The sequence below is a fragment of the Epargyreus clarus genome, unplaced genomic scaffold (assembly GCF_041222505.1).
Source record: "Epargyreus clarus isolate Ecla_fem2 unplaced genomic scaffold, WU_Ecla_fem_2.2 ptg000019l, whole genome shotgun sequence".
Lineage (NCBI taxonomy): Eukaryota > Metazoa > Arthropoda > Insecta > Lepidoptera > Hesperiidae > Epargyreus > Epargyreus clarus.
In genome coordinates this window covers 5,822,339-5,849,261 of record NW_027332227.1, presented here as the reverse complement: position 1 = coordinate 5,849,261, position 26,923 = coordinate 5,822,339, and the positions used below count along the sequence as shown (strand labels likewise).

At 38.2% G+C, this 26,923-nt stretch overlaps 3 protein-coding genes across 4 annotated transcripts; 2 read left to right on the top strand and 1 right to left on the bottom strand.

Moving 5' to 3' along the window:
• Positions 1–240: 240 nt before the first annotated feature.
• RabX4 (RAS oncogene family member RabX4) lies at positions 241–6,414 on the top strand. The gene is made up of 5 exons (XM_073083256.1): positions 241–508; positions 1,444–1,643; positions 4,027–4,119; positions 5,823–5,936; positions 6,145–6,414. Exons 1-5 carry the CDS (start codon positions 385–387, stop codon positions 6,226–6,228), a joined length of 615 nt encoding a protein of 204 aa, XP_072939357.1. The 5' UTR covers positions 241–384; the 3' UTR covers positions 6,229–6,414.
• LOC140749981 (uncharacterized) lies at positions 6,055–26,923 on the bottom strand. 2 transcript variants are annotated; one of them, XM_073083253.1, is made up of 6 exons: positions 26,700–26,923; positions 20,379–20,573; positions 19,341–19,479; positions 17,086–17,224; positions 16,264–16,423; positions 6,055–6,159 (listed from the first exon to the last, which is right to left on the bottom strand). In XM_073083253.1, exons 1-6 carry the CDS (start codon positions 26,835–26,837, stop codon positions 6,118–6,120), a joined length of 813 nt encoding a protein of 270 aa, XP_072939354.1. In that variant the 5' UTR covers positions 26,838–26,923; the 3' UTR covers positions 6,055–6,117. The 2 variants fall into 2 exon arrangements, with proteins under 2 accessions (XP_072939354.1, XP_072939356.1); XM_073083255.1 differs by lacking the exon at positions 6,055–6,159 and adding an exon at positions 12,051–15,355.
• LOC140749980 (uncharacterized) lies at positions 20,588–22,604 on the top strand. Its single transcript, XM_073083252.1, has 2 exons — positions 20,588–20,885; positions 21,097–22,604. The coding sequence occupies exon 2, from the start codon at positions 21,121–21,123 to the stop codon at positions 22,309–22,311; it is 1,191 nt and encodes a 396-aa protein (XP_072939353.1). The 5' UTR covers positions 20,588–20,885; positions 21,097–21,120; the 3' UTR covers positions 22,312–22,604.

Sequence of the window (26,923 nt, the reverse complement as noted above, 5' to 3'; positions counted from 1 at the left end):
TTTAACTTCCTGTTACAAATAAAATTTAGATTTTGACGCTTCTTATTGCACCAGTAATTTCAAGTCTAACCCAATTGCATTTAAGTATAACGTTGTCTGAAAGCGACTGTTCGCGAGTTTTTGTCCGAACAAAAGGTAAAAAACACTACAGAGATTTTTATCTTTAACCTAACAAAAAATTGTTCTGCAACAAAAATATTTTCGTTGATAGATAGTTAGTACGAAAACCCGAGCCCCGACGGACGTTATCTTATTATAGTTACTTGTTGCGAGAAGGGTAAACCCGCACATGCGCCGTTGCTCTCATTGATTTTTCTTACTTTGACAGTTCCACCGATGTTTTGAGCACCCACCCGCGTTCCGACAACAAAGTAAACAAAAAATATGGCTTTAGACTTTTCCGCTACGTATAAATTGCTAGTTTTAGGCGATTCTAATGTAGGGAAAACTTGTATAGTGCACAGGTACTGCGACGAGCGATATTACGATATTTACATATCCACAATAGGTGAGTGAAATATTTACTTTGGCTTTACGATCCTTTGTCAGTCAGGTGATTTCTGTTTTAGATTTGTTCTCTTCGTAAATAGTTGGATTGTAGTTTATTTTGCGGTTGCAAACGGTACTTACTTAGTGCAATAAATTAGTGCATATAATATGTTGTGTGTATTTTTATTGCATGCATTGTCTAACGTAAGTGCATATTGATTCAATTATCTATTTAAACAGTAATAAGAAAAATGTGTAAATGTATAATGAACAGTATTATCCAGCAAAAATATATCTGTCTTTTTCTTGACTTATTGCCTTAGTGTTGTCTAAATGTAACAGAACTTTTAATTCCTCTTCATTTTCTCGGCTTAATATTTTAACAGAGATGTCTTATATTTTAACAGCACAAAATATAGCAATATTGTTTTTACTCATCATATCTATTTCATCACAATATTCTAAATTTTCAATCTGAATTTTTTTTTACTGTGTTAAAATTTACAGTTAAAGATTAATTTTAACGATAGATAATGTATTGCTTGTAATGCTTGTTTTTTCTTTTTTCTTTATTCTTTTACCATTTTACCTTCATATTACCTTAAATTGTCAAGAAAAGGATTAAAAACCTTTTTAGTTTAACAACGTCGATTTTTATCGGAGTATTTGCCACCGTTGCATATGTATTATCTTTGCAACAATACGAGATGTTGTCGAAGTAAAAGTAACCTAGGTGTTTATAAATCCTCTTTCTTTGTCTCGAAATGATTCTTTTGTTAACATATTTTATTTAAAATGTTGAAATAGTGAAACATGATATAAAATCAATGCTAATTTTAAATATTCTGCAATTATTCATATACGAGTTCAACGTCTTTGAATACCAGACATAAATTTAGTTTCTTTATAGACATGAAAACATTGAAATATACAAAAATTACTTTAAAATTCCAGGCATAGACTTCAAACAGAAGATCATTAACCTGGATGGGGTGCCAATCAAATTGCAAATATGGGACACAGCGGGTCAGGAGAGATTCCGAACGCTGACCACGGCGTACTACCGAGGAGCTATGGGCATCATCCTCATGTATGACATCACTAACCTGGAATCCTTCAACCATTTATCGTATTGGCTCCGGAATATTCAAGAGGTGAGATTATAGTTCCATTCCATAGTCTTCTCCAAAATTTTAGGTAAAGGTAAGTGTAATAACCATTAAAGCTTTTCTGTGCTTAAGAGAGCACATAATAATGTCATCCATCTGCTTTTATTTTTATCTAATATACATAGCAAAGAAATTTACAGTCTTCACAATGTTGAGAGAGTCTGCTATGCGTGGACATCCATCTGCTGTGTTTTTTTCTGGATTTCATTCTTTAGTGCCCTAATCCACGAAAAACAATACCTGTTAATGAAGACTGCGACTGTTAATGAAGAATGCAAACAGGAATATTATTAGTTATTATAACACGCCCTTTGGATATAAAATGCCAACAAAGACGTTCGAACTATATTGGAATAGGTCTGCTCCAGTTTCTCATCATTTCGGGATAAATCTGTGCCAAACAATGGACATAATGTGAACATACATTATTTTCTTTATTTAGTACAGTTAATTTAGTACAGTTAAATGTTTTATAAATTCAAATGACCTCATCTGGAACAGGTAACAGAATGTTTGGTAAACCTAAATTAACTAAAGCCTTCACAGGGTTATATATTACTGTTTTAGCACTGATAAGGATTTCGGTAAAAGTGATACAATACATTAGCATGCAGTCGTCATGCGCAATTTTCGTAAAGTAAGGCTGTTTTACACAGCGCCACAGCTGTGGCATTATTAGTCGTGGTAAGTGGTTTACCGTAAGCCACAGCTGATCCACGCTTACCTACCGATTTCGAGACGTGTGCATGAAAACACAAATAAGTCCATGACCAATTAAATGGCCACTTCAGTGGCATCTCTTAAACTCTTATAAGTTATAAGAGTTTAAGAGATGGTGCATATATATGTTATAAGTTATAACATAACCCTCCCCAGCATAAACAGCCCCAACATTAAAAAATCCTACATTTCTGCGAGTGTGACAACCTATAGCTCGGATTCAGCGAATCCTTATATGGTGTTTTGAAGGCAAATCATTTATATATTTATATTCTTTAATTTTTTAAATATAAAATGTTTAATACATTTAATAATTCATGTGACGGAAGTATTAAGATAAGGTTGTCACGCGTATAATATGAATGTACTCGTATATTATAGTGCAAAAGGAACTAATTTTTCATCGGTAATTCAGATGTTGTGTTTCATTCAGACGTTTTGAATATAGTGGCGAAAAAATGTTCTTCACGAAAATGGTAGTCTTAGTGTTACAGTTACAGTAGGTATATTACAGTGTATCAACGAAAAAAAGTATATACGATATATTTTTCTAAAATATCTACCAGGTATACTTTTGTAATGATTTAAAAAAATACTATTTTTTTTTTCAAAAATGAGTGACAGCCCTAGCACATACGCTAAATCTCATTTCGCATGAGTAAAAAGTGATATTTATTCAAGAATTAAGGACACGCTGCGGACTACAATAGACAGGAAGTTGATACTATCATTGTGATAATCAAGCGTGATAAATTCGGCTTATCCATTCACTTTGATATTTCGGAACTAAAATTTAAGTCTGAATTCGTTTATGCAAAGTGACTCAAAATAATTCTGTAATATCTTCCAATGATTGTTAGCAGGGCTAGAGATTATTTTGGCTATTTTTTGAGGAAGTACCTATAGTACTATAGTTGTACTATAGTACTATAGTTGTACTATACAAGTACCTATTAGAACTAGTAGAAGTACCTATAGTATTTGAAGGTGGTAAAACCCTTTGTGGTTCGACTCCGGCGGCACCACCGCCAGACCTATTTCTGCCTTATAACAGCAGTGTTACGCGCTGCTGTGTTCCGTTTTGAAGGGTGTGGTAAGGGAGATATACTTTTCCGAGGCGTTCCAACTAGTCCTCAAGGGTAGCGGCGCATCTGTGGCCGACCTCAGGTAGGAATATCTAATCCTATCTGGGGTTGATTACAGATGTCCATGGGCGGCAGTAGCCACTTACCATCAGGTGGACTGCACGCTCGTCTGCTACTCCTATATTATAAAAAAAAGTGACAAAAAGACCCATTAATCCACTTCAGTCCCACTGCTGGATATAAGATTAGTCTCAAAATATTACTGAGATAAACATAACACATACATAACCTACTACATATTATATTATATAGGTAGGTATGTCACATTTTCTGAAGTTCTTTATAAGTTATCTTAAGATTGATCGTCGTTCCTATTTTACCAATTTAACACTTACCTACCAAATTGAAGATCGTTACGCTATATAGTAATATTATGCAACGTAAGCTTAAGTCAATCCCATACATCTAATAATCTATTCGATTATATAGAGTCAATTCCATTTGTCTAGAGCCACATACCCCGTGAATGAGTTGGTGCCTAACATTTTATTAATATTTTTCAGTATGCATCCCCCGACGTGATCAAAGTGCTTGTGGGTAACAAATGCGACGTGCATGAGAACCACCGAGCTGTTCCAAAGGAGAGAGGACAAAAGGTAAGTCAGCCAAAGAGCACTCGACTTGTTTTTGATGCCAATTCTTTAAGAAACAGCTTTAAAAACAGATTTAGCCACTTTAGCTATAAGATTTCTGTGGCCGACCTCATGTAGGAATCTAATCTTACATGGGGTTAATTACAAATGTCCCTGGGCGGCAGTAACCTACCATCAACTGGACTGTATGCTCGTCTGCTACATAATATCGTATAAAAAAAAATAACTGCGATCATTGATTCTCTAACAAAGCAACAGTCCTGAATTCCTTAAATCGAGCATATTTTATATACAAAGTCGACATATAGTTTTAGTAGGATTGTTGAATAATAAAAGTAATAATTTCTTAAAATGTTACCCTTCTATGATATAATCACATTTTTTAAGTATTAAAAACCAAAACATCGAATCGGTTGATACTTAACACATATTGAAGGTGGTAGAACCCTTTGTGGTTCGACTCCGGCGGCACCACCGCCACACCTATTTCCACCTAATAACAGCAGTGTTAGGCGCTGCTGTGTTCCGGTTTGAAGGGTGTGGTAAGGGAGACAGACTTTTCCGAGGCGTTCCAGCTTAGTCCTCACGGGTAGCTGCGCACCTGTGGGCGACCTCAGGTAGGAATATCTAATCCTATCTGGGGTTGATTACAGATGTCCATGGGCGACAGTAGCCACTTACCATCAGGTGGACTGTATGCTCGTCTGCTACTCCTATACTATAAAAAAAAAACATTACGTTAAACAGCGAATTTTATCTATCATCTGTCATACGCACATAGGGTACGTTAATATTTCAGTCGCACAATTTTTCTTTCAATGCAACTAAAAATCATCTCCAATCACACAACGTCTTCAAAAGAAGTTGATCTGTGAAGCCTTTATTTTATCAACGTATCCACGACAACAGAATCTAAAGACACATCCATCACACTTGTTGAAGACGTAATAAACGTCAAGATGTCTTTTTGTTGGAGGTCCATGACATCATCATTACCTCTTGTACCAGCAATGTTAGTAATGGCTGGTCATAAGAAACATTCCTCGAATACTTAACTACGTCGAATGAAAAATCGTGTATTTGATGTGATGTCGTGATCTTTGTGTATCTACCGTTATATGAATTCTAAAGAAAAATTAAATTTCGTAAACTTCGATAAATGTAACTGTGTAATTTGAAAATATCTTTTGATTAGGGAGCTCTAGCCGCTTAAGGGGGGGAGGCGGAAGGGGCGTTCCACCCAGGGCCCCGATCCAGGGGGCCTCCAAACAAAGTTGCTTAAAAAACGTCGTCAGAACCAAACAATCTATGAAATGTGCATCAGTCAGCGAAAAAAAAGGTCACCGAGGCGAACTTTTTATACTCGGGGCCTCCATTCAACTTGCCGCCCCGGGCCTCCGATGACCTTAGTCCGCCGCTGTCGGGGAGGTGCCACCGTCACACCAATTTCAGGGAACAGTTTTGCATTTCGCTAGAAGGCTCTTGATGCCAGCTAACTTAATGAGGCTTCCACCTTAACCGTCCTCGGGCGTGGCAACGCATCTGTAACCGTCTTCAGGTTGAATTCTTGTTCCAAGTATATGGAGTTGGTTAAAGATTGTCCCGTTCAGGAGTGACTGCTTACCATCAGATTGAGTACAAGCTCGTTTCCCTCTTTAAACTAAATAATAAAGAAAAATGATGTTTTACATACTGATTTTTTTCAGATTGCAGATGATTTTGATATGCCGTTTTTCGAAGTCTCTTGTAAGAGCAACATAAATATAGAAGAAGCTTTTCTTACACTAGCCAGGAAAATTAGAGAATACAGAGAAACCAAGGTACTCATATCTAAATTTCATATCAGATATCAATTTATTTTCAAAATGGATATATTTCGAAAAATCTAATTTTAAAACATCTAATTTTTATGTAGTTCTTGCAGTCCGGTGAAATCTTCTGCCTTCATAAAGTATCATCATTTTATAACAGTTTTTTTAACTCATCAAAATCCTAATATGCCTATATACTGTTTTCTTTAATTTCCAGGCCGACGCATTCGAACTGAAAGAAAGGGACAACGTGATCAAGCCCTCTGAATCCGAAACGGACGTGTCAAAGTGTAGTTGTTAGCCACTTCATTGTAATATTCGCAACACAAAGCAAATTACAACAGACAGGGTGGCTGCAGTGGCGTAACTATAGGCAGGGCTGGCAAAATGCCACGGGCTCCCAGCCTGACGGGGCCCCCGGCCTGACGGGGCCCCCGGTCTGACGGGGCCCCCGGCCTCACGGGGCTCCCGGCCAAGTTCAATACTGACCAAAAAATGTGTACCTTTAAATCACCGAAAAATTTAATCTCTTGAAAAGTTTATAGGTATGTGCATAAGGTCGCCACGAATTTTTTTTATGGCTCCATGCAATGAATTTGCCCCGGGTCTCATACGGAATAGTTACGCCACTGATTTATGTGATTTTGATACGCGTTTAGTGCAAGACGGGCTTCCAAATATTAAACAGAAAGATTCGTATGTACATCAACTGCTTGAATAACGTATTTTTGAAGTAGCCCGTTTCTGTCGATCCGCGTGGCGGAGCGGTCACCTTACAGACAGACAGATATCTGAATCATGAATTTAGATATCTGGTCTGGCTTTAGGTGTTTATGTATTAGACTTTGTCCATGGTACCCACGACACAGGGCATCCTAGTGTGAGGCTATGAGTGTAGAAATCGTTTATTTGCGGTTCTAAAATAATGCAGTAATAATGTATGCCGATAATGTCGTAATTCGTAATTGGATTGGAACTCCTAAAGACCTCGAAAAGGGCCGACAGATGTCTGGCTATTCTAAAAGGAAAGACGTTAGAACTCTCTCTGTTACGTAATAATGCCCCAGATTTGATAGATTTAATATTCATCATTTACAAAAATATTATTTTAATCATCCATCTGTAGGACTGACAAAACTGCCGTAATAAGGAACCGTTCGAGTTTGATCGTTTCTTGTATGAAAATGGGTAAATGAGTCAATGGAATACAGAGCTAATTATTATAAGGAAAATGAAAATAAACAAAAATGTCAGTCAATTTTAAGTCTCTTACGCTGGTTGTTAATAAACAATCTATCGAATGTTTTGCCTACCAAAGAACTAATAATTACACCATAAGTACTACTTACACGTTGTCAAATGTTCTTGGTAGGGATAAATTGGATATTGGTTATCAATAACGTAATTATCAATAACCTTATACAAGCTTATGGGTCGGTACATATCTGACGGAAAATGCGTCACGTATTATCGGTCGCGTTACGCCAGAACAGACAATTATATAATAAAATATTCAACCTTTCACACCTAACCGATGATGCGTTAGTGCGGCGAGTATACGACGTCTGTTCCGTTTCCGTCAACGCATTATCAGTCGGTCGGCCACGCGCCACGAGTATTTTGAAATTTTTGACAATGCAACATCGTTTGTGTACAGGCAAGACAACACGCGTAATGTGGCAGGTCTAATTTAATCGAATAGACGCGACCGATTATACGCTCGACGCATTTTCCGTCAGATACGTTATTTTCCGACCCTAAAGTTTATTACCAACGTTATCTAATCCATAAAACGTTAGAAGAAAAATTGGTATTAGGTACATGTACGGTCGTTTGTCCACCGCACCGTCACCGAGCCGATACCGAGCACGAGATTTATTTCGGGCAGATTTCAATATGTCGTGACGGCGATAGTTTGTCCACCGCGACCGATATCGGCGGTTTATTTTGTTCGATCGATATCGGCATGTGACGACAAGTTCCAACGTGTTTTATATTGCCGGCACATCGGCCCGACAATAACTCGGTGCTGATCTAGCGGTCACGCCGATCTACTCGAAATATCGGCGGCCGGGATGACGGTGCTCGGGTGACGGACGTGCGGTGGACAAGCGGCTATAGTAAATGTATGTACGCTACTTCGGCGCCGTCATTATTTATCGGTATTGGCTCGGTGACGATGGCGGTGGACAAACAGCGTAACACATAATTTGAACAATGGAAATATCTATATATCTGTTTAATATAGTTAGAATCGAAATGTAGAGATTTGGAAGATAGTAAAGAATCAACGAAGAATAGTCTGTTGTAAATATGCTTTGATTAACATTCTACACCTGAACAGAAAAGTTCGGACCAAAAGTAAGATTTTAGGAAAATGTTGGGTTTTAAAAATGCACGCAAAAATGTTGTACAAGATTAGACTAAAGATTGTTATAATTTCTGTACCTCAGGTGTAGATGATTAATAGGTTTTGAGAATAATTAATTAAGAGTAGATTCGAGTACAGCTAGGCTGGCGAAGCAAGGAATCACATAGACATATTGTAGTCTCAGATTCCCAAAAAAATATGCTACATTATAACATTGATACGCCAAGCAGCACAGTGATAGCCTTATGGTTAAGAAACTCGACCTTTCTTTCGATCGAGGATCCGAGGTTCAAATCCCAGGCAGGCACCTCTGATTTTTCAAAATTATGTGCGTATTATTAATTAATTACCAATTAAACGGTGAAGGAAAACATCGTGAGGAAGTCTGCATACCTGAGAGTTTATAAAAAAAAATCTCAAAGGTATGTGAAGTCTACCAATTCGCACTTGGCCAGCGCGGTGGACTATGGCCTAATCCTTCTCATTATGAGAGGAGACCCGTGCCCAGTAGTGGGACAGTAATGGGTTGTTGATGGTGACATTATATCTAACATTATTACATCATAGCTCAATATTTATCAAAGTCTAGAAGCCTAGGGGGGGCTCTAAAGGAAGGAAGAGACATAGATTTTAAAGTACCTAAACCTTCGAAATAGGTAAAATAAATATTGAGGTAGTTAATAGTTTTTATATAATTTGAAATTCAAGAGACAGAATTAGGCCTTTAGGATAGTTGTTACACGAAACATTTCGTGTTATAGGTATTCAACTTGCATTAGTACAATGGCTGCGTTCTAGGTTCTAATATTGTCAACCGATTCAAATAGAATTTACTTTATTTTCAATTATCAATCTCTTGCAATTTACCGATATTATTCATGTTATTTTCTTATACACATTTTATAATGTTCATTTTATAATGTTTTATTAACATTGAATCATAAGCATTTTAGAAGAAAGTCTTTGGTAAAAAAAAAAACAATCAAAGGCCAGCAATTCTGGCCACAAATACCTATTTTAACGAAATGACATTTAATATTAAAGTATTGGTGACAGTTACATAGCTTATAGTTCGCGCGAAACTGCTAGTCCGCTCTGAATATAGAAATAAGTCGCGTCGCCATATCAAACTGTATGACTACACATGCTCGCAACAACTTCAGAGCAGACTAGCAGATTGGCGCGGACCATACCTAATTAAAGATATCTTTTTCTCTTAAACAACAAAGCGATAAATGAGTCACCTTTAGGCGAGTCTAGGTGTTCCCTTGCTTCGAAATCCTAGGCTTAGAGACTGTATAGCACGCTTTGCATAAATCTATGTCTAGTAGCGTGCGTGTAACACCTGTCGACTGTCGCAATATCTAAGACGGGCGACACACACACCTGCACGGGCAATATAGGGTGCATGGTGGTCGAGGCGATATCGAGAGTATCTCTACACACTTGCCTACTGCAACAGTCTGTTTAAGTTATGGCAGGGGCAATCTAGAGACCAAGGGTGGTCTCGCGTCCTTGCCAACCTAAAGGGCCAATTTCGGAAATTGCTTCTGCTTGCCTACACACATTACAACCAGGGGAGGCCCTAGGACGGTGCGACCGGTGCCGTCATACGAGGGGTGCCGAAAATACCCGAGCCTCACTGTTTAATAAAGAGGCTAGGCTGTTCATTGAACGGCAAACTACTTGGCTGCAACGTAGGTAGGTACATATTCATATTCTGTGGCGTAATTATAGGATGCGAACTACAAAAAAACGTTGCCGGGACTTAGGGAGCGCCACGACGAGATGTCGCACCACTTAAAATTTTTGCTAGGGCTGCCACTGATCACAACTATGGAGGCAAGAACGGTTCATCCCCAGATTGGCCCTGTGGGTGTGTGAGTAGCCCGCTTCAGCACTGCAGTCTGTTAGTGCGTTATTTAATAGGTATTTAGTTTTACCTTGTATTGTTATAGATGCAGTCCTACCTTTCGCACTACCTGTCGGGGGGAATGAATCTCATGAAATTGTGGCGCGATGAAACGATTTTGTTAAAAATGCAGAATTTGATATTCACTTGACTTGCTTGACATAATATTTGTTGCAATATTAGGCTCTGGCGCTATAAATTGGTAGACCCAGAGCCCTATAGCCAAAGAGAAAAAATATACAGGAATTAAGAGCAGAAATTGTTGATATTAAAACATTTCATTGGTCTTCACACCTCACCGTCTGGGATTAATTGACGTTTGACATAAATATTATACAGACAGTATATTACAGAAGAATTACCAATTGCTATAGTCTGAGACCGACGGCTTAACATGCCCTGTGTACTATTAAGCCACTCGCGGTCACCCATCACCCCCTATACTCCCTTAAGATCACTGCCATAACTTTGTTCGACGCTGTGAAGTCAAATGAATATGAAATTCAGTAACAAACTTAAATATTTAGTACAGGGGATGATTGATATTTTAAAACCTTATTCGAAGCTCTTTTATTAGGTACCAGTACATTACGTACCTATATTTATCATTCAAGTTATTTCTAACAAAACAACAATACTAGTTTGTAGAATATATTTGTTTCACATAAGTCTAATGAGAATTTTTAGTTTAATGTTAATGTTAAAAATATATTATTTTGATAAAATGGCACCTTTAGAAAATAAAGTGACATGTTTTTAATTTGTATTCATGGATTAAGATGAACGCCACGAAAAATCTGATATTCGCATAATTTTGAATTATGGCACTTTGATTTAAAATGTGATATTAAAGTTACCGATCTGTAACTCCCAATAAAATGCTACATGCTGCAATCCCATGCATGATATGTATTTCAAAGAAAAAAATAATTACACCATTGCATTAACTGGCAATTACCACAATGAAATGACATAGATAAAGCCTTCACTGATTTTCAAAGATAAATCTACTGTTATATTTATTCCAACTTACGCAATAAATAACATTTAATGAACAACCACTTTTGAAATTTATTAAACAACGCCTAATATAATTAAATATCAATATTTATGAACCTCGTCAAACAGTAAGTGGTAATTCACACGGATTAATTCCGAATAGATTATATGAATAAGTAATAACGATGTTTAAGAGGTCTAACGATGTTTTCAAAGGATTTTCTTTTTGTAATTAGTATGTTTATACAATAACTTCAATATCTTGTATAAATTAAATTATATTTCACTTATGGTTTTAAATTTACAGCAGTACGATACTATTGCTATCAACATTTTCAAAGGCGTTAAATACATATAAGTTTTAATATGTTTTGAACTAAATGTCAATAATTGTTAGTTGCGTTTAAAATAAGATATTTGTGATGATCTGATACTAATTTTACATACTTTAAGACGTTGCAGTTTTCATTTTCATTGTGGTCACAACACCAAATTCCTACTTGATATATTTTATAATATAAAGTGTCTGTACTTATGTACGCCTATTTGAAGTTATACTTCTTTGGCGTGTTCAATAAAATATACAGAGCATTTAATTGCACTGACAGTGCGGCAAGCAGGGGTAATTAAACATTACAAAGTAATTTTAAAGTACATTTTACTCTCAAACGCGCCAAATAAGTACAACTTCTATAAAACTTTATTTATCGGGTAAAATGTATTTGTCTTAAAAAAATGAGCTTCACTGTGTCGGCTTACGTAACATGTATTTAGCCTATGCATCAATGCAATTTGCTCACTAAAGTATAATAAATGTAATGTTAGAATCAATAAAAGCACATTTTACGAATTTAAATATTATTTAATAAAGATTACTCAAAGTAGTACATTCATTTGTTACATTAAATATGTTCGAAGCAATAGTGTGATTACATTGGAGAATATAATATGTATTAGTTAGTCTTACTACTGCATGATAGCTAGAAGTAGGTATAAAATGGTTTTTCTTCATTAGTATGGCTGTACTATTAGCCATCATTGCCTTTATAATTTAATATATATACTTATTTTCACATTTCAGGGCATATAGTCTCCTCTCAGGTTAAGAAGGGTAGGGGTTTAAGGTTGCAAATATTCATACAATCAAATATGCCAAAATTCATTGTACTTTTTATTATATTTATATTTTATTTTATTATATTTATATTATACACACTTTACTTTATATAACACTGCCATGTAACATAAGAAAATAAAGAGATAATAGAACAACACTACTAATGCTTAGAAATATGGTGATTTTCATATTAATTGACTTTTAACCATACTTATAAAATTCTGAAAATTTTGTAACCTTACCATAGAATAGAATAATAGAAATAATTATAAATAATAAAGAACATTTCTACCAGTATCAATTAGTACTAGGTATACTTTTCATTATAATTATAATATTTCCATTTCCATACGATGCCCATGTAACTTTGTGTTGTTTACGTTAAAATGTCACACAGATAATACTGTACTTCATGGACAGGTAGTGATGATTACTATAGGAGCTATAACGATAAACGTAACACGATAACTGACCCCTATATTTCATTACAAGATGTTACGTATAAATTACACGTATATAATGTCTACTTCTTTAAAAATGTTTAAGCTGTTGTAAAATAACTTTATGAAAATACGGAAAATATACAAGCTTAGCAGTATCAACGTCAGTAAATTGTCTTATTTTTCTTACGGCGTGAGCTTTGTTGTATTTGTCTTTGTTCAAAATACATATAATAAATATATGCGATCGATATCATTGCTATATGGTCACAACACTACAAAGAACTGTCATCAAGAAAATAAAGAAATGGAAATAGTATAGTTACTTATTTATACTTATATAATATTTAATTAATCGAATTAGATGTTGCAGTTAGCGAATTAGATCTATATTCTTATTAGTGAAAATATATTTAACATATTCCTCCAATGAATCACATTCTTGCAACATAACAACATTACAATTGGAAATTTGTTCTGTATGAATAAAAATTTCATATAAAAAGTTTTTTATTTAATAATTCCTATTGCATTTAAGTCAAAATTTATAGAAAATATAAAACATTGCTGCTTCAATACATACATATGGACATTAATAATTATGAATAATAAAATATACAAAGAAAAACATTATTTACTTTTGTGCAATCATACACATCATCTGAATTCTACTGAATTTTTATTTGAATCTTTCAGTTAATTAAAAAAAAAGAAATTTGTTTTCATTTCATACACATAATAAAAATGTAATTCCTAATTACAATACATTTGACATTTTGCAAGCTTATTACTATTGTACAATAAAAAACATTTACAATCAGAAATAAATTAGAGGAAACGTGACCATAAACCAGAACAATGGTTAATGGTGCGGTAATATTACAAAATTGAAATAACCAACACGCTTTTTTATAAACAAAAAGCCAATTTTGAATAACCACGGCATAGTTTTTAGACATCTCTCTTATCTGTCATTCCTGTTATCGTCATCGAGGTCATCAACCATTGCTTCTTTCTATCCGCCCAGCTTAACATTTTAGACACAGTAGTGACATCTATATAGTTTTCCATTTATAACACGGCCTCTCCTGACGGCAAGGCGCCCTCGATATTCATCAACAGCCCGTGTCACAATCTTAAGTGTGCACTCCAACGACCATGACCAAGACATGAAAATTAACATCTCATAGAATAGAAATATAACACACACATATTTAACAGGTCATAGGTTGCTGGTTGCAAGTGTACGTGTACTATATTGCAAGTCACACGCCATAGGTAGCCGCCGCAATCCAAGCGCACGCGTACCGTATATCGCGAATCACACGCCAAAGGTAGCTGTCGCAATCCAAGCGCACGCGTACCGTATATCGCGAATCACACGCCATAGGTAGCTGCCGCAATCCAAGCGCACGCGTACCGTATATCGCGAATCACACGCCATAGGTAGCTGCCGCAATGCAAGCGCACGTCTACCGTATATCGCGAATCACGCGCCATAGGTAGCTGCCGCAATGCAAGCGCACGTCTACCGTATATCGCGAATCACACGCCATAGGTAGCTGCCGCAATGCAAGCGCACGTCTACCGTATATCGCGAATCACGCGCCATAGGTAGCTGCCGCAATGCAAGCGCACGTCTACCGTATATCGCGAATCACGCGCCATAGGTAGCTGCCGCAATGCAAGCGCACGTCTACCGTATATCGCGAATCACGCGCCATAGGTAGCTGCCGCAATGCAAGCGCACGTCTACCGTATATCGCGAATCACACGCCATAGGTAGCTGCCGCAATGCAAGCGCACGTCTACCGTATATCGCGAATCACACGCCAAAGGTAGCTGCCGCAATCCAAGCGCACGCGTACCGTATATCGCGAATCACACGCCATAGGTAGCTGCCGCAATCCAAGCGCACGCGTACCGTATATGACGAATCACACGCCATAGGTAGCTGCCGAAATCCAAGCGCACGCGTACCGTATATCGCGAATCACACGCCATAGGTAGCTGCCGCAATCCAAGCGCACGTGTACCGTATATCGCGAATCACACGCCATAGGTAGCTGCCGCAATGCAAGCGCGCGGGTACCGTATATCGCGAATCACACGCCATAGGTAGCTGCCGCAATGCAAGCGCGCGGGTACCGTATATCGCGAATCACACGCCATAGGTAGCTGCCGCAATGCAAGCGCGCGGGTACCGTATATCGCGAATCACACGCCATAGGTAGCTGCTGCAATGCAAGCGCACGTCTACCGTGTATCGCGAATCACAAAATCACCTAAGCACCCATACACATAACGCAGTTAGCGTCCACAACACCTGTCATAGTCCGGCAGCACCAGCAACGCACAGGAATTCCACTTGGTAGCGCGCGCAGTGTTCGGTAGGGCCCTTAGCGTCAAGTAGCACACGCAGCATTCATTGGCCAACGCTTCACACAACAAGCAGCCGTGCAGCACCAGTCAAACACCTCTTGCAGCCCCCTACAGCGCCTGTAGCGCAGGAGAACGCCTGCAGCACCAGCAGCTTGTAGTAGACATGTCTGGTTATCTTAGCCTGAGTTCCTTCGTCATCATAAGCTTCTGTGTAAACAGACAGACACAATTAATTTATTTTCGACTTTATAATGCGTGCGTAAACATACATGTTGCACTAAAACAATACTGATTTAAGCCAGAATTAACATTTAATCAATAATGAGAAAGCGGGGTTGTGAGGAAGCTGTTCTGTCACTTTGAAGGCCAAAGCAATAGTGTCTCAAAATTCCACCTCGTTAATAATAAATTTAGCAGCAAGCATTAAAAACATCATGTAACAAAAACATTTAATCTTTATTGATTACGAATTTATCTTTATTGATTTTGAATAACCATGCCATAGTTTTTAGACATCTCTCTTATCAGTCATTACTGTTATCGTCATCGAGGTCATCAACCATTGCTTCTTTCTATCCGGCCAGCTCGGGTTTAGAAGAAGATAATATAACATACTAACATACATAAAACTCAAAATTCGTACCTTCAACTTTGCTAAAGATCATAACTTGATCAAATGTATAGTTTACGATTCAATCCTTACTAATATCGATTAAAATAATCGACGTTTTGGGTCCAAAAGATCAATTTTCCGATTAATCGATCTTAGATCGCCATCCCTAGTTCTCGTGGCATTTCCGGGATAAAAAATATCCTATGTCCTTTCTCGGGTCTCAGACTATCTTTGTACAAAATTTCATTAAAATCGGTACTGTGATTTGGGCGTGAAGAAGAGACAACCAGACAGACAGACAGACAGACAGAGTTACATTCGGATTTATAATATTAGTAAGGAGTAAGGATAGAATGCCAATAAATAAAATACATCGTTATAAATAAAATTACAACACTAAACTAAAATATATCTACATACATGGTTACTTTAAATATTTTTTACAACTACAAACTGTAAAATATCATATTTTAAACATTCTAAACCTTTTCTTTGGACTTACATTTAAAGGTTCAATTTTAACTTTCCGTTTAACTGTTTCTTGTTTTATCATAATTTGTTGTTGAATATCAGGTACTTGTGACTCTGGTTCATTTTTAACAAGTTGGGAATCTGTTTCAACCTTAACCTTACGGTCAACTGTTTGTTTTTCTTCTTGTTTCCTGAAATACAATAAATATTTGTTAGTACACTTTTTTATAATATAGGAATAGCCGACGAGCATGAAGTCCACCTGATGGTAAGTGGCTACTGGCGCCCATGGCATGTAATCAACCCCAGATAGGATTAGACATTCCTACCTGAGGTCGGCCACAGTTGCGCCGCTACCCCTGAGGGCTAAGTTGGAACGCCTCGGAAAAGTATGTCTAGCTTACCACATCCTTCAAACCAGAACACAACAGCACTGCTGTTATGAGACAGAAATAGGTGTAGTGGTGGTGCTGCCGGAGTCGAACCGTAAACTAAAATTATTCTAAAATATTAGTAGCCAGATGAATACCATATTTTTTCCCTTTTATAAAAATCTAGCCCGTGGTAGTTCCCGCTCATAGCCCGCCAAAACAATACAAAATGTAAGCATAGGAAGGAAATCATTTGTAATAGATAATAGAATTCCAAATCTTCAAGAAATTCTATTAAGACTTGGGTTTATAGTATGTATTTACCACTTAACATCACATGAATTGCTTGGCTACTACATCTACAACAGATAAAGAAACTGATTTACTTAAACCCAGTGTCTACATAACAGTACTGAAATGTAATTCTTAAAAACATTCTTAATTCAAGAAAATATTAAAAAATATAATAGTTTAATACATACACAACAACTTTGTCTTCTGTATCATCAAGGGTCCGTTGTAACAAGCAGTCCGGTATAGCTAATGTCCCAAAAACGTTAGAGTACATTGGATGTTTACTCATATGTTCTTCATCATGAAAAAATGCAGTTTTTAGATACACTGTAAGAGAATATTAAACATATATATTTGTCAACTTTAGGTGGGTAGATGGATATATTCAGAATTGTCTAGTCTTGTCAATGTCGCTTCTTGCAACCAGTCCTCGTCTTGCGCTCGGCGAGAACATACAGGCGTTTTGCATCTGCCCTCTCGCTCCTGTATCACACATTGACTAGCCGTGCTACCGCGTGTGAATTGTGAAGTGCAAAGAGCCGGAAGATCCGGCTGTACTTGCTTCCTTGAGTCCCGTGACAGCGCCGTGCGCATCACCAATGATGCTATTCCAGCCCGCAGATCGACTTAGAAGGCAAGTTTGGTGGTTTTATCTACTCATCTGTTGGGACGACGACTGGGTCATACCTCTTACAATCATACACCATATCACGTTAGGATTGCCCGCAAACCTACAATTTTGTCTGGCTTTCGAGCCGGGCTGTACAGTAAGTAACACATAAATGATAGATAAGATTTATTTAGAAAAAAAATATACAAAAGATTAGTGCCCAATTCATTAGATGTAGATGTATAATAATGGTTTTGAAAATTCATTTAAAATGAAACTATACATTAGTCTTTATACTAAATCGTAATGTATATTATCATATTACCTCAGGTTACGAAAAAAATATATAATAGTTAAATCATGCTTCCTACTAAGCATAGTTCTATGTTAAAAAAGTTCACTACAAAGTACTTATTGGTTTGATTATATTTCATAAGTAAATACATATAAGTAAACATAAAAAAACATTGTTGGAGTTGATAGAACACTTTGTGGTTTGATTTCAATGGCACCACTGTCACACCCACCTTGCCTAAAAACAGCAGAGTTAAGTGCTCTTATATTCCAGTTTGAAGAGTACTAAGGCAGATACTTTTCTGTTCTAACTTAGACCTCAGGGCTTGTGACGCATTTGTGGCAAACCTCAAGTAGGAGTCTAATCTTATCTGGGGTAAATAACAGATATCCATGAGCATCAATAGCCACTACCATCAAGTGGACTGCATGCTCCTTTATTATTTTTTTTTTGCGCCCAGACGAATATGCAAGAGAGAGACCCTTTGCGGAGGGAGGCAGGTGAATGCTCTAAGCACGTCCAGGCCGCGACGACGATGCCTGGGGAGTGTAGGACTCATCCTTAAGGGATGCCTACCTACTAAACACCTCCTTCAAGCTATAGTCCTAGGGGACCGTAAAGCCCACATCGGACTGCGAGAAGAAACGCTAGCGGTGCACCATAGGGAGCGCCCGATGGGTTATTGACACAGAAGGTGTCATTGATACAAGACTTGCATCATAGGGACGATGATCATTATCGGAGACAGTCTCTTCCCTGTGGGCGGCCAGGAGATTGTTCAGTCCCGAGGAGAGTTTATTTGGAGCGTCGGTCAAGATTCTTCTTGGCCGACGCTCCAACGGCAATTATGGCAAATAGGAATGGGGGCAGTGTAGTCTGCTGCACCTTTAATAAGAGGGTTGGTTGTGAGGATGGTTTTCTGAGCGAGTGAAGAACGCTTCAGAGAATTTCTTAAGGGCTTGTTGAATGGGAGCGAGCTCCAGGTCACGGTGTAGGTCGGCGTTCCTGACACACTCGTACCATGGGGCATTAAGAGCCCTACGACAACAGATATTTTGGACGACCTGCTAGAATGGTGGGATTCGCGTGAGGAAGTCTGGGGAAGCGTAAATTAACACCGGTCGTATGCAAACCTTATACAGCGTTCGCTTTTTTCTGTCTGACAACTTACTGTGTCTACCAATCATGCGGTTGTGGTGGCTCATGTAGGAGCGGGCAGTATGGGTTACCTTGGTGACATGGGGTCTAAGAGTGAGGCACGGATCTAAGGTTACTTATAGATATTTTACTGTGGGCCTCCATTGGATGGCGCCCCTACTAATTTGACGGAGGGAAGGTGCTCATTAATAAAACGAGTGGCTAAATATATTTTATTCCAAACTACAGAATAAACATGTACAGACACACAGACACAGACAGACAGTAATTTCCTGTATACCCAATAGACAATAAAAATATTTAAATTTATATTATTTTGATATTAATTTTAACACTCCTTTACTACTTCTAAGATAAAAAGTGTGTTAATTACATCTTACTTGCAAGTCTGGCATCTGTTTCACCCTTATACTCCTCAATCTCTTTGTCTTTCTTGATCAATAAAGAACGCAACTCATTCTCACTGAGTCTTAAATCATGTACAGTATTTATAAGTTCATGAGTAACTTTTTGATAAAACTGAAATAAAAAAATCACAAGTATGTATAAATACAGTCCCAAAGCAATTCTTATTTTCTGTATTTATCTCATAATTTCCATGGAGTAAATCAATTTTAATACAAAACTCATGAATCACACATGAACACATCTGTCATCAACTTCAGACAGAACCCTTGATGTATAAGGGGTTAGTTACAGATGTCCAAAAACATCAGTGATGAATTGAAGTTTTTTTTTTTAATAATATAGGAGTAACAGACGAGCATGCAGTCCATCTGATGGTAAGTGGCTACTGCTGCCCATGGACATCTGTAATCAAGTCCAGATAAGATTAGATATACCTACCTGAGGTTGGCCACAGATGTGCTGCTACCCCTGAGGACTTAGCTGGAACGCCTCAGAAAAGTATGTCTCCCTTACCACACCCTTCAAAATGGAACACAGCAGTGCCTAAAACTGCTGTTATTAAGCAGAAATAGGTGTGGCTGTGGTGCCGCCAGAGTCCCACCACAAAGGGTCCTACCACCTTCAATATGTTGTATGTTGTTCAATAATGTTATGTGGTAAATGCACATCAGTGATAGCTTAGTGATACATTTTGAAAAGTTATGTGTGTATTAGAAATATTATTAATTTCTTGCTATACGTCATATATATTGCAGTGTAAGATTCAATTGAACTTATCTACATTTTATCAATTCTACAGGAGAGCAAAAATAGTGTGAAAATTCGCCACTTCTAACTTTACCAGATCATTAATAGAGATAATATACAGTAGTTGAAATAAAAATATATATTAATATATTGTCTTACTAGTTCTGAAAAATTTTAAAAATTTTAAAACTTAGAGTTCTTATAAATATTCTTAATGGTGTTCGAAGTCTATCTTATATTAAAGGCAGGAAAAGCATATTTACCATTTCTTTTGATCCTTCAAGTAGCTGTATATCTAAGTATATAGGGAATCCATGAGATAATGTCATTGAAACAGCCAATTTTTTGTCCTCAAATATTAACTGTAGCTTTTTCAGGTCTTCTGGATATCGCAGCATTTTGAGACCGATTTGTAAAAGTTCATCTTCATTTTCCATTTCCAAGTCATCATTACTTTTCTATAAAAAAATCAGCTTTATTAAACTAACTTGACCGTTCTTCCAAACCTAATAAAACATGAGAGTAGCGTACTTGACTTTCCGAACGTTTCCTATTCGTGGTCTCTGTCTTACCTATCTATCCGTCCCTTTCTAACGGTCCGGCGACCCTCTCTCACCGTGGCAGAGGTTTGCAGGTAGCTGCAATGCCTCTTGCGATCATTGGCGTCTTGACTTTCGATCTAAAACGGACGTAGCCCCAAGATATAAGAGATTATAGTGTTCAGTTACTTAATATTAAAATATAGTGATTATTACGGAATATATCTTGTGGTGAGTTTTTTAAATATTTTTTAAATTCTAAGTTTGTGGTATGCCTTATTACCACAATACTTTACAGTGGTCTTTGCATTAATATCAGTTAAAGGATTATTAATGTGTTGTTATAATCTACCCTCCAATAATTAATATTATTATAGCAATTTTAACAAAGTGTATTTCAATAAAATGGTGTTACCATTCGATTCTAAATGCTTATTTTCAGTTTTCTTGTAGTTTTGGAATAACTATGGAGGGATCTAACTGCATAAGTACTGCACAGGGTGCGCAGAAATCTCCTAGAAAACGGAAGGAACAGGAAACTAGTACCTCTGATTCCGACACAACAAGTTCGGAATCTAGTTCAAGAGGTAAGTCAAAAGCTAAACGACGACGCGATCGTAAATATGACAAATTATTCAGGGAAATCAATATGCTTAAAAATCAAATTAATAGTTCTAACTCCAATAACTACCCACAACAATGTTGTAGTTATAATGATCAATGCGACTACGTTGATCTTAATTGTAGCGACGATTTAATTGATGAGGCGGGTCCTTCTCCTACGGGGAAACCTGTTGAACTCACCTGGACTTTGGGCACCAAAACACAGGAGCCTTCGATACCAGCCGCAGACCCGGTGTATGTGCAACAACTAAGTGACATACAACGGTTCAACCAAGAAGAGTGGAACAATGTCAGATACGCCGATGTACAGAAGCTGTACGTCCGCTCGCCCGGCTTTACTGCTTTACAAGCTAATGACGAGATTAGGCGTTACGACGTATCACGTTCTGACGCTACCTTAGAGAAAGCATTTGCAGGAACCACTTACGCTCTTCTGAAGCAACGTGAGGCTTTACAAGCCGAATTCACGACGTTTTTGTCTTGGGTGAATGAACAAGGAGCATCATTATCGTACAACACGATTTATGATAAAATAAATGAAATATTCACCAACGGTGAATACGTTAAGGCGTATAACGATACCCTTCAAATAGTGTGTGGCCATAGGGCCGAAATTATACAGCGCAGGCGAGAGGCTACCCTGGCGTCTGTGAAGGATATTTACCATAGAAGTGCTTTTCGTAAAATACCCCCAACTATAAACAATTTGTTTGATGTGGACAAATTCAGCGCTTTGATAGAAAAGTTCGGTGGAATGAAAAATGTTTTCTGGCCTAATTATAAGGATCGCAAAACCCCTGCACCGCAGAACGATCCGAGCCCGTCTACCTCAGCCTTGCATCAACACGGCAATGCGACTAGTCGGCCCCAGAGCAATAGAGGTAACGCCTCAAGGGGTTCGTTCAAACGAAATTCGTTTCATAGCGGAAAGAGCTCTAGAGGCCATCATAACTACAAGTCCTCAAAAGGACCACAGTCCCGCTCCTCCTTATCCCACCGGGATCGGGGAAGTCGGCAACGTTCACAATTTTGACAATCAAAGCACATTTGTTGCCGGTCAGCTCACGTTTCACTACAAACAATGGCAACGCCTGGGAGCACCGGTGCACATCTTAAAGATGATAAAAGGGTATCATATACCGTTCGAGGCCAAACCCCCGCTATATATACCCAACTCTCGCAGCAGAATAACACAATCATCTCCAGAGATGGATATCATCATAACAAAAATGCTCAGACAAGGGGTACTCGAACCTGCGGACCTCTCTCCGAGCTTCATATCACCCATATTTTTGAGGCCAAAAAGCGACGGCACGTCGCGACCCATTTTCAACCTAAAGCGGTTAAACAAATACGTACAGAGTCCCCGACTTCTTACAACCTTACGACTGGATGGCAAAATTGGACATTCACCAGGCCTACTTTCATCTCCCGGTTGCCGCAGCTCACAGGAGATTCCTTCGGTTGTTGTACAAAGGAAAATTAATGCAAATGACTTGTCTGCCCTTCGGGCTAAGCACAGCACCAAAGTCTTTCGCGGCGATGACGAACTGGATCGGCGAACAGCTTCGCAATCAGGGGATTCGTGTCCTCATTTACTTAGACGACTTCTTCTTGGTTCACCAAAACTACCATCACTTGAAGGAGCATGTCAACTTGACAATCCACACCCTAACAAACCTGGGATGGACACTAAATTTAGAAAAATCTATAACCTCCCCGAGAAGGTCTGTAGAATTCCTAGGCGTAATGTGGGACCCCTGGAAAAACGAAAAATATCTGCCACAGAGATCAACATGCAAATTGGAAAAACAAGTCTCAAAACTCCTACACATAAGGAAGGCAAATCTGGTCGAATTACAAAAAGTAGTTGGAACTCTGAACTTCGCCAGTTTTGTAGTCCCCAGAGGGCGTCTGCACTATCGCTACCTTCAAGAGCAACTAAACCTTACGTTGAAAAAGTCTTCAAGGTATTTACCCCTTTCGAAAGAAACGATGACAGAACTTCGCTGGTGGCTTCAGCACTACAAGGTCCGGTCCAAAATACACGTACATGCCCCAGTGCATCATCTAGTGACCGACGCGAGCGACGTAGGTTGGGGAGCAATGCTGGACAACCAACCTCTCTCGGGCCAATGGACCTCGGAAGAAAAGTCCTTACATTCCAACCTGAAGGAGATGATTGCAATAGTCAATGTACTTCGCGATCATTATCAACTCCTGAAATCCACAGCACTTCACATACAAAGCGACAACATGACAGTGGTCTCGTATATTCGGAACGAAGGAGGCACCAAGTCCAAAGCATTAATGGATTTAACACGCAAGGCGTTTGCGATCTTAGACGATTTCCAGATTCATGTCTCGATTTACCACATTCCTGGCCAATACAATGGTCATGCGGACAGGTTGTCACGACAAAAAATGACACCAGAGTGGCACCTCCTACCGGAGATCACACACAGAGTATTTGCAAAATGGGGGACACCTGTGGTAGATCTATTTGCCTCGGAACAAGCTCATGTGGTGGATACGTACGGCACTCTAGACAGACGAGACAACAAGGCGAGTATCTACGATGCTCTGAGCATCGATTGGAGTTTCAGTCTGGCTTGGATATTTCCCCCACCTTATCTAATGCCCAAAATATTGGCTCACCTCAATCGCGCTCGAGGAATTTATCTTATAGTAGCCCCACGCTGGGAAAAGGTATACTGGAGGCCCGATCTGAAACACCGGGCTCTATGAGCCCTGTTCACCTTGAAGAATCTCGACCGAGTTCTGATAGACGTGTCCACAGGTCTTCCTCCTCCAAATGTGAAAGAGATGACCCTCGAAATATGGCGATGTGGGGGTGGGATGAGCACCTGAAAAATTGGACTGAAGAGCAAAGAATATTACTTACATCTAGTTGGCGGCAATCAACCTTGAACACATATCGCCCTGCATGGAATCGATGGCTTAGTTGGACCCAACAGAACAATGTTAATAAATGCAAGCCCTCTGGATCTGACCTGGCTCGATTTTTAGCTGACCTGCATCAGAAAGACAAGCTCGCCCTAAACACCATACTAGTCCACAAATCTGTGGTTTCCACATTCTGTGACCCAAACAACCGGTATAAATTAAGCTCCCACATCCTTGTTAAACAAGTATTAAAAGCTATAAGCTTAGCTAAACCTAAACTCTTAAAACCACCCATTTGGGATATAGATACCTTCGCGAATTACTTGGCAACGAAAAACCCAGACACTAAAAGCTTATATGAAGCATCATGTCACACCGCATCTATTTTACTTTTATGCTCGGGAAGACGTATTCATGATTTGACTTTATTAAAAATTTCCCCCGAACATTGTATTATATCTCATCATCAACCCATTACTGTCCCACTGCTGGGCACGGGTCTCCTCTCAGAATGAGAAAGATTAGGCCATAGTCCACCGCGCTGGCCAAGTGCGTATTGGTAGACTTCACATACCTTTAAGATTTTTATAAATCTCTCAGGTATGCAGGTTTCCTCACGATGTTTTCCTTCACCGTTTAAGCAAGTGATAATTAATTTCTAATACGCACATAAATTTGAAAATCAGAGGTGCGTGCCTGGGATTTGAACCTCGGACCCCTCGATCGAGAGGCCGCGTTTCTTAACCACTAGGCTATCACTGCTACTATATCTGAAGAATACATAATCTTGAAACCAACCTTTGGGTCAAAAACAGATTCAATCACCCATCGGCAGTCTTACTGGAAGCTCATAAAAAATACAACTAATAAGGCTCTAGACCCCGTTCATTGGATTCGTCTCTTGATACAACTATCGCAACATAGAAGACTTTCATCTGCAATGAGTGAATGTCTATTTCTGACAACTGCAGGTCAAGCAAAGCCCGCATCAAATACGGTGATATCAGGCTGGGTGAAGCGTTATTTAAAAGAGGCCAAAATTGATGCGAGCCCTGGAAGTTGTAGATCAGCAGTGGCGTCGAAGAATTGGCTTGAAAACTTTTCTCTTAATGATATATTGGCTAGGGGAAATTGGAGGTCTGCTAATACTTTCATAAAGTTCTATCAACGGGAAGTTGAACCTTCATCAGACAACCGTAATGAAACGTTGATTACAAATTTATTTTCTCCTAATGATTGAAATCAATATACAGTGATTACTTATTCTTGGAAAAATTATACTTATGTTGTAATATAATTTAATTACAGAAATATATTATTTTTGGTTCAAATCTAAAAATAGTTTCATTATGACATCACCTTGGCGTCCTCTCTCACCAGGCGAAAACAAACAAATCTCTCATGTTTTATTAGGTTTGGAAGAACGGTCAAGTTAGTTTAATAGTGACGTTTTACCTTACAATAAAACGTTTATTAAACATACTTACCTTCTTCCAAACCTAATACTCCAACTCTGCCTGGTGAAAACATGCGAGCCAATGATCGCAAGAGGCATTGCAGCTACCTGCAAACCTCTGCCACGGTGAGAGAGGGTCGCCGGACCGTTAGAAAGGGACGGATAGATAGGTAAGACAGAGACCACGAATAGGAAATGTTCGGAAAGTCAAGTACGCTACTCTCATGTTTTATTAGGTTTGGAAGAAGGTAAGTATGTTTAATAAACGTTTTATTGTAAGGTAAAACGTCACTATTTAGTTAGACATATAAATACCAAACAATATTATACAACAAAACATTTATAAAATTTTTATAATAAATATTTTTATCAGCTTTTTTTTTTGATAACCTGGTAGTGTAGAATTCTAGGTTTTAGACCAAGTATTTGTGTATTTATTTTGATATCTTACGACACAATCTCATCATGTAATGACAAGTTCAGGGCATTTAAAATTATACATGCCTGAGAAAAATATGTATTAGCACATTTTCCTTTTTTTTATAAATTAGGAGTAGCAGACGAGCATGCAGTCCAGCTGATAGTAAGTGGCTACTGCCGCCCATAGATATCTGTAATCAAGCCCAGATAGGATTAGGTATTCCTACCTGAGGTCAGCCACAGATGCGCCACTACCCCTGAAGACTAAGCTGGAACACCTCGGAAAAATATGTCTCCCTTACAACACCCTTCAGACCGAAACACAACAGCGCTTAACACTGCTGTTATGGGGCAGGAATAAGTGTGGCGGTGTTGCTGCTGGAGTCAAACCACAAAGGGTTCTACCACCATAATCTCCCTCGAATTATAAACTGAATATAACACTGTATGTGAGGTATTAAACATAGTTCTCAAAGGAAATGCATCTGAGACAGATTTACGGTTTTAAAGAAATGTCCAAACTATAATTCATTTGACACAACGAAGAAAACAGTGAACAGTATATCGAATAAATATTGCTCAATTAGGTATTGGTCAGGACAACATATCAGCGAGTAATTTGAAAACGACAAACTCACCTTTAAAACGCTCAGAAATTCATTTTTTGTGTATTTGACCCACCAGATGTTGATAAAGTCAGTAATATAAATATAATATCCATTATCTTCTGTAAAAAATAAAAAATAAGGGGTGGAATAAGGTAGTTTTTTCCACATATTATATGACCTGCAAAAATGCAGACTCAATCAACTGCTGATTTAGTTGATTAGTTGATCAACAAGATCCGACAAGTTTAACAAGA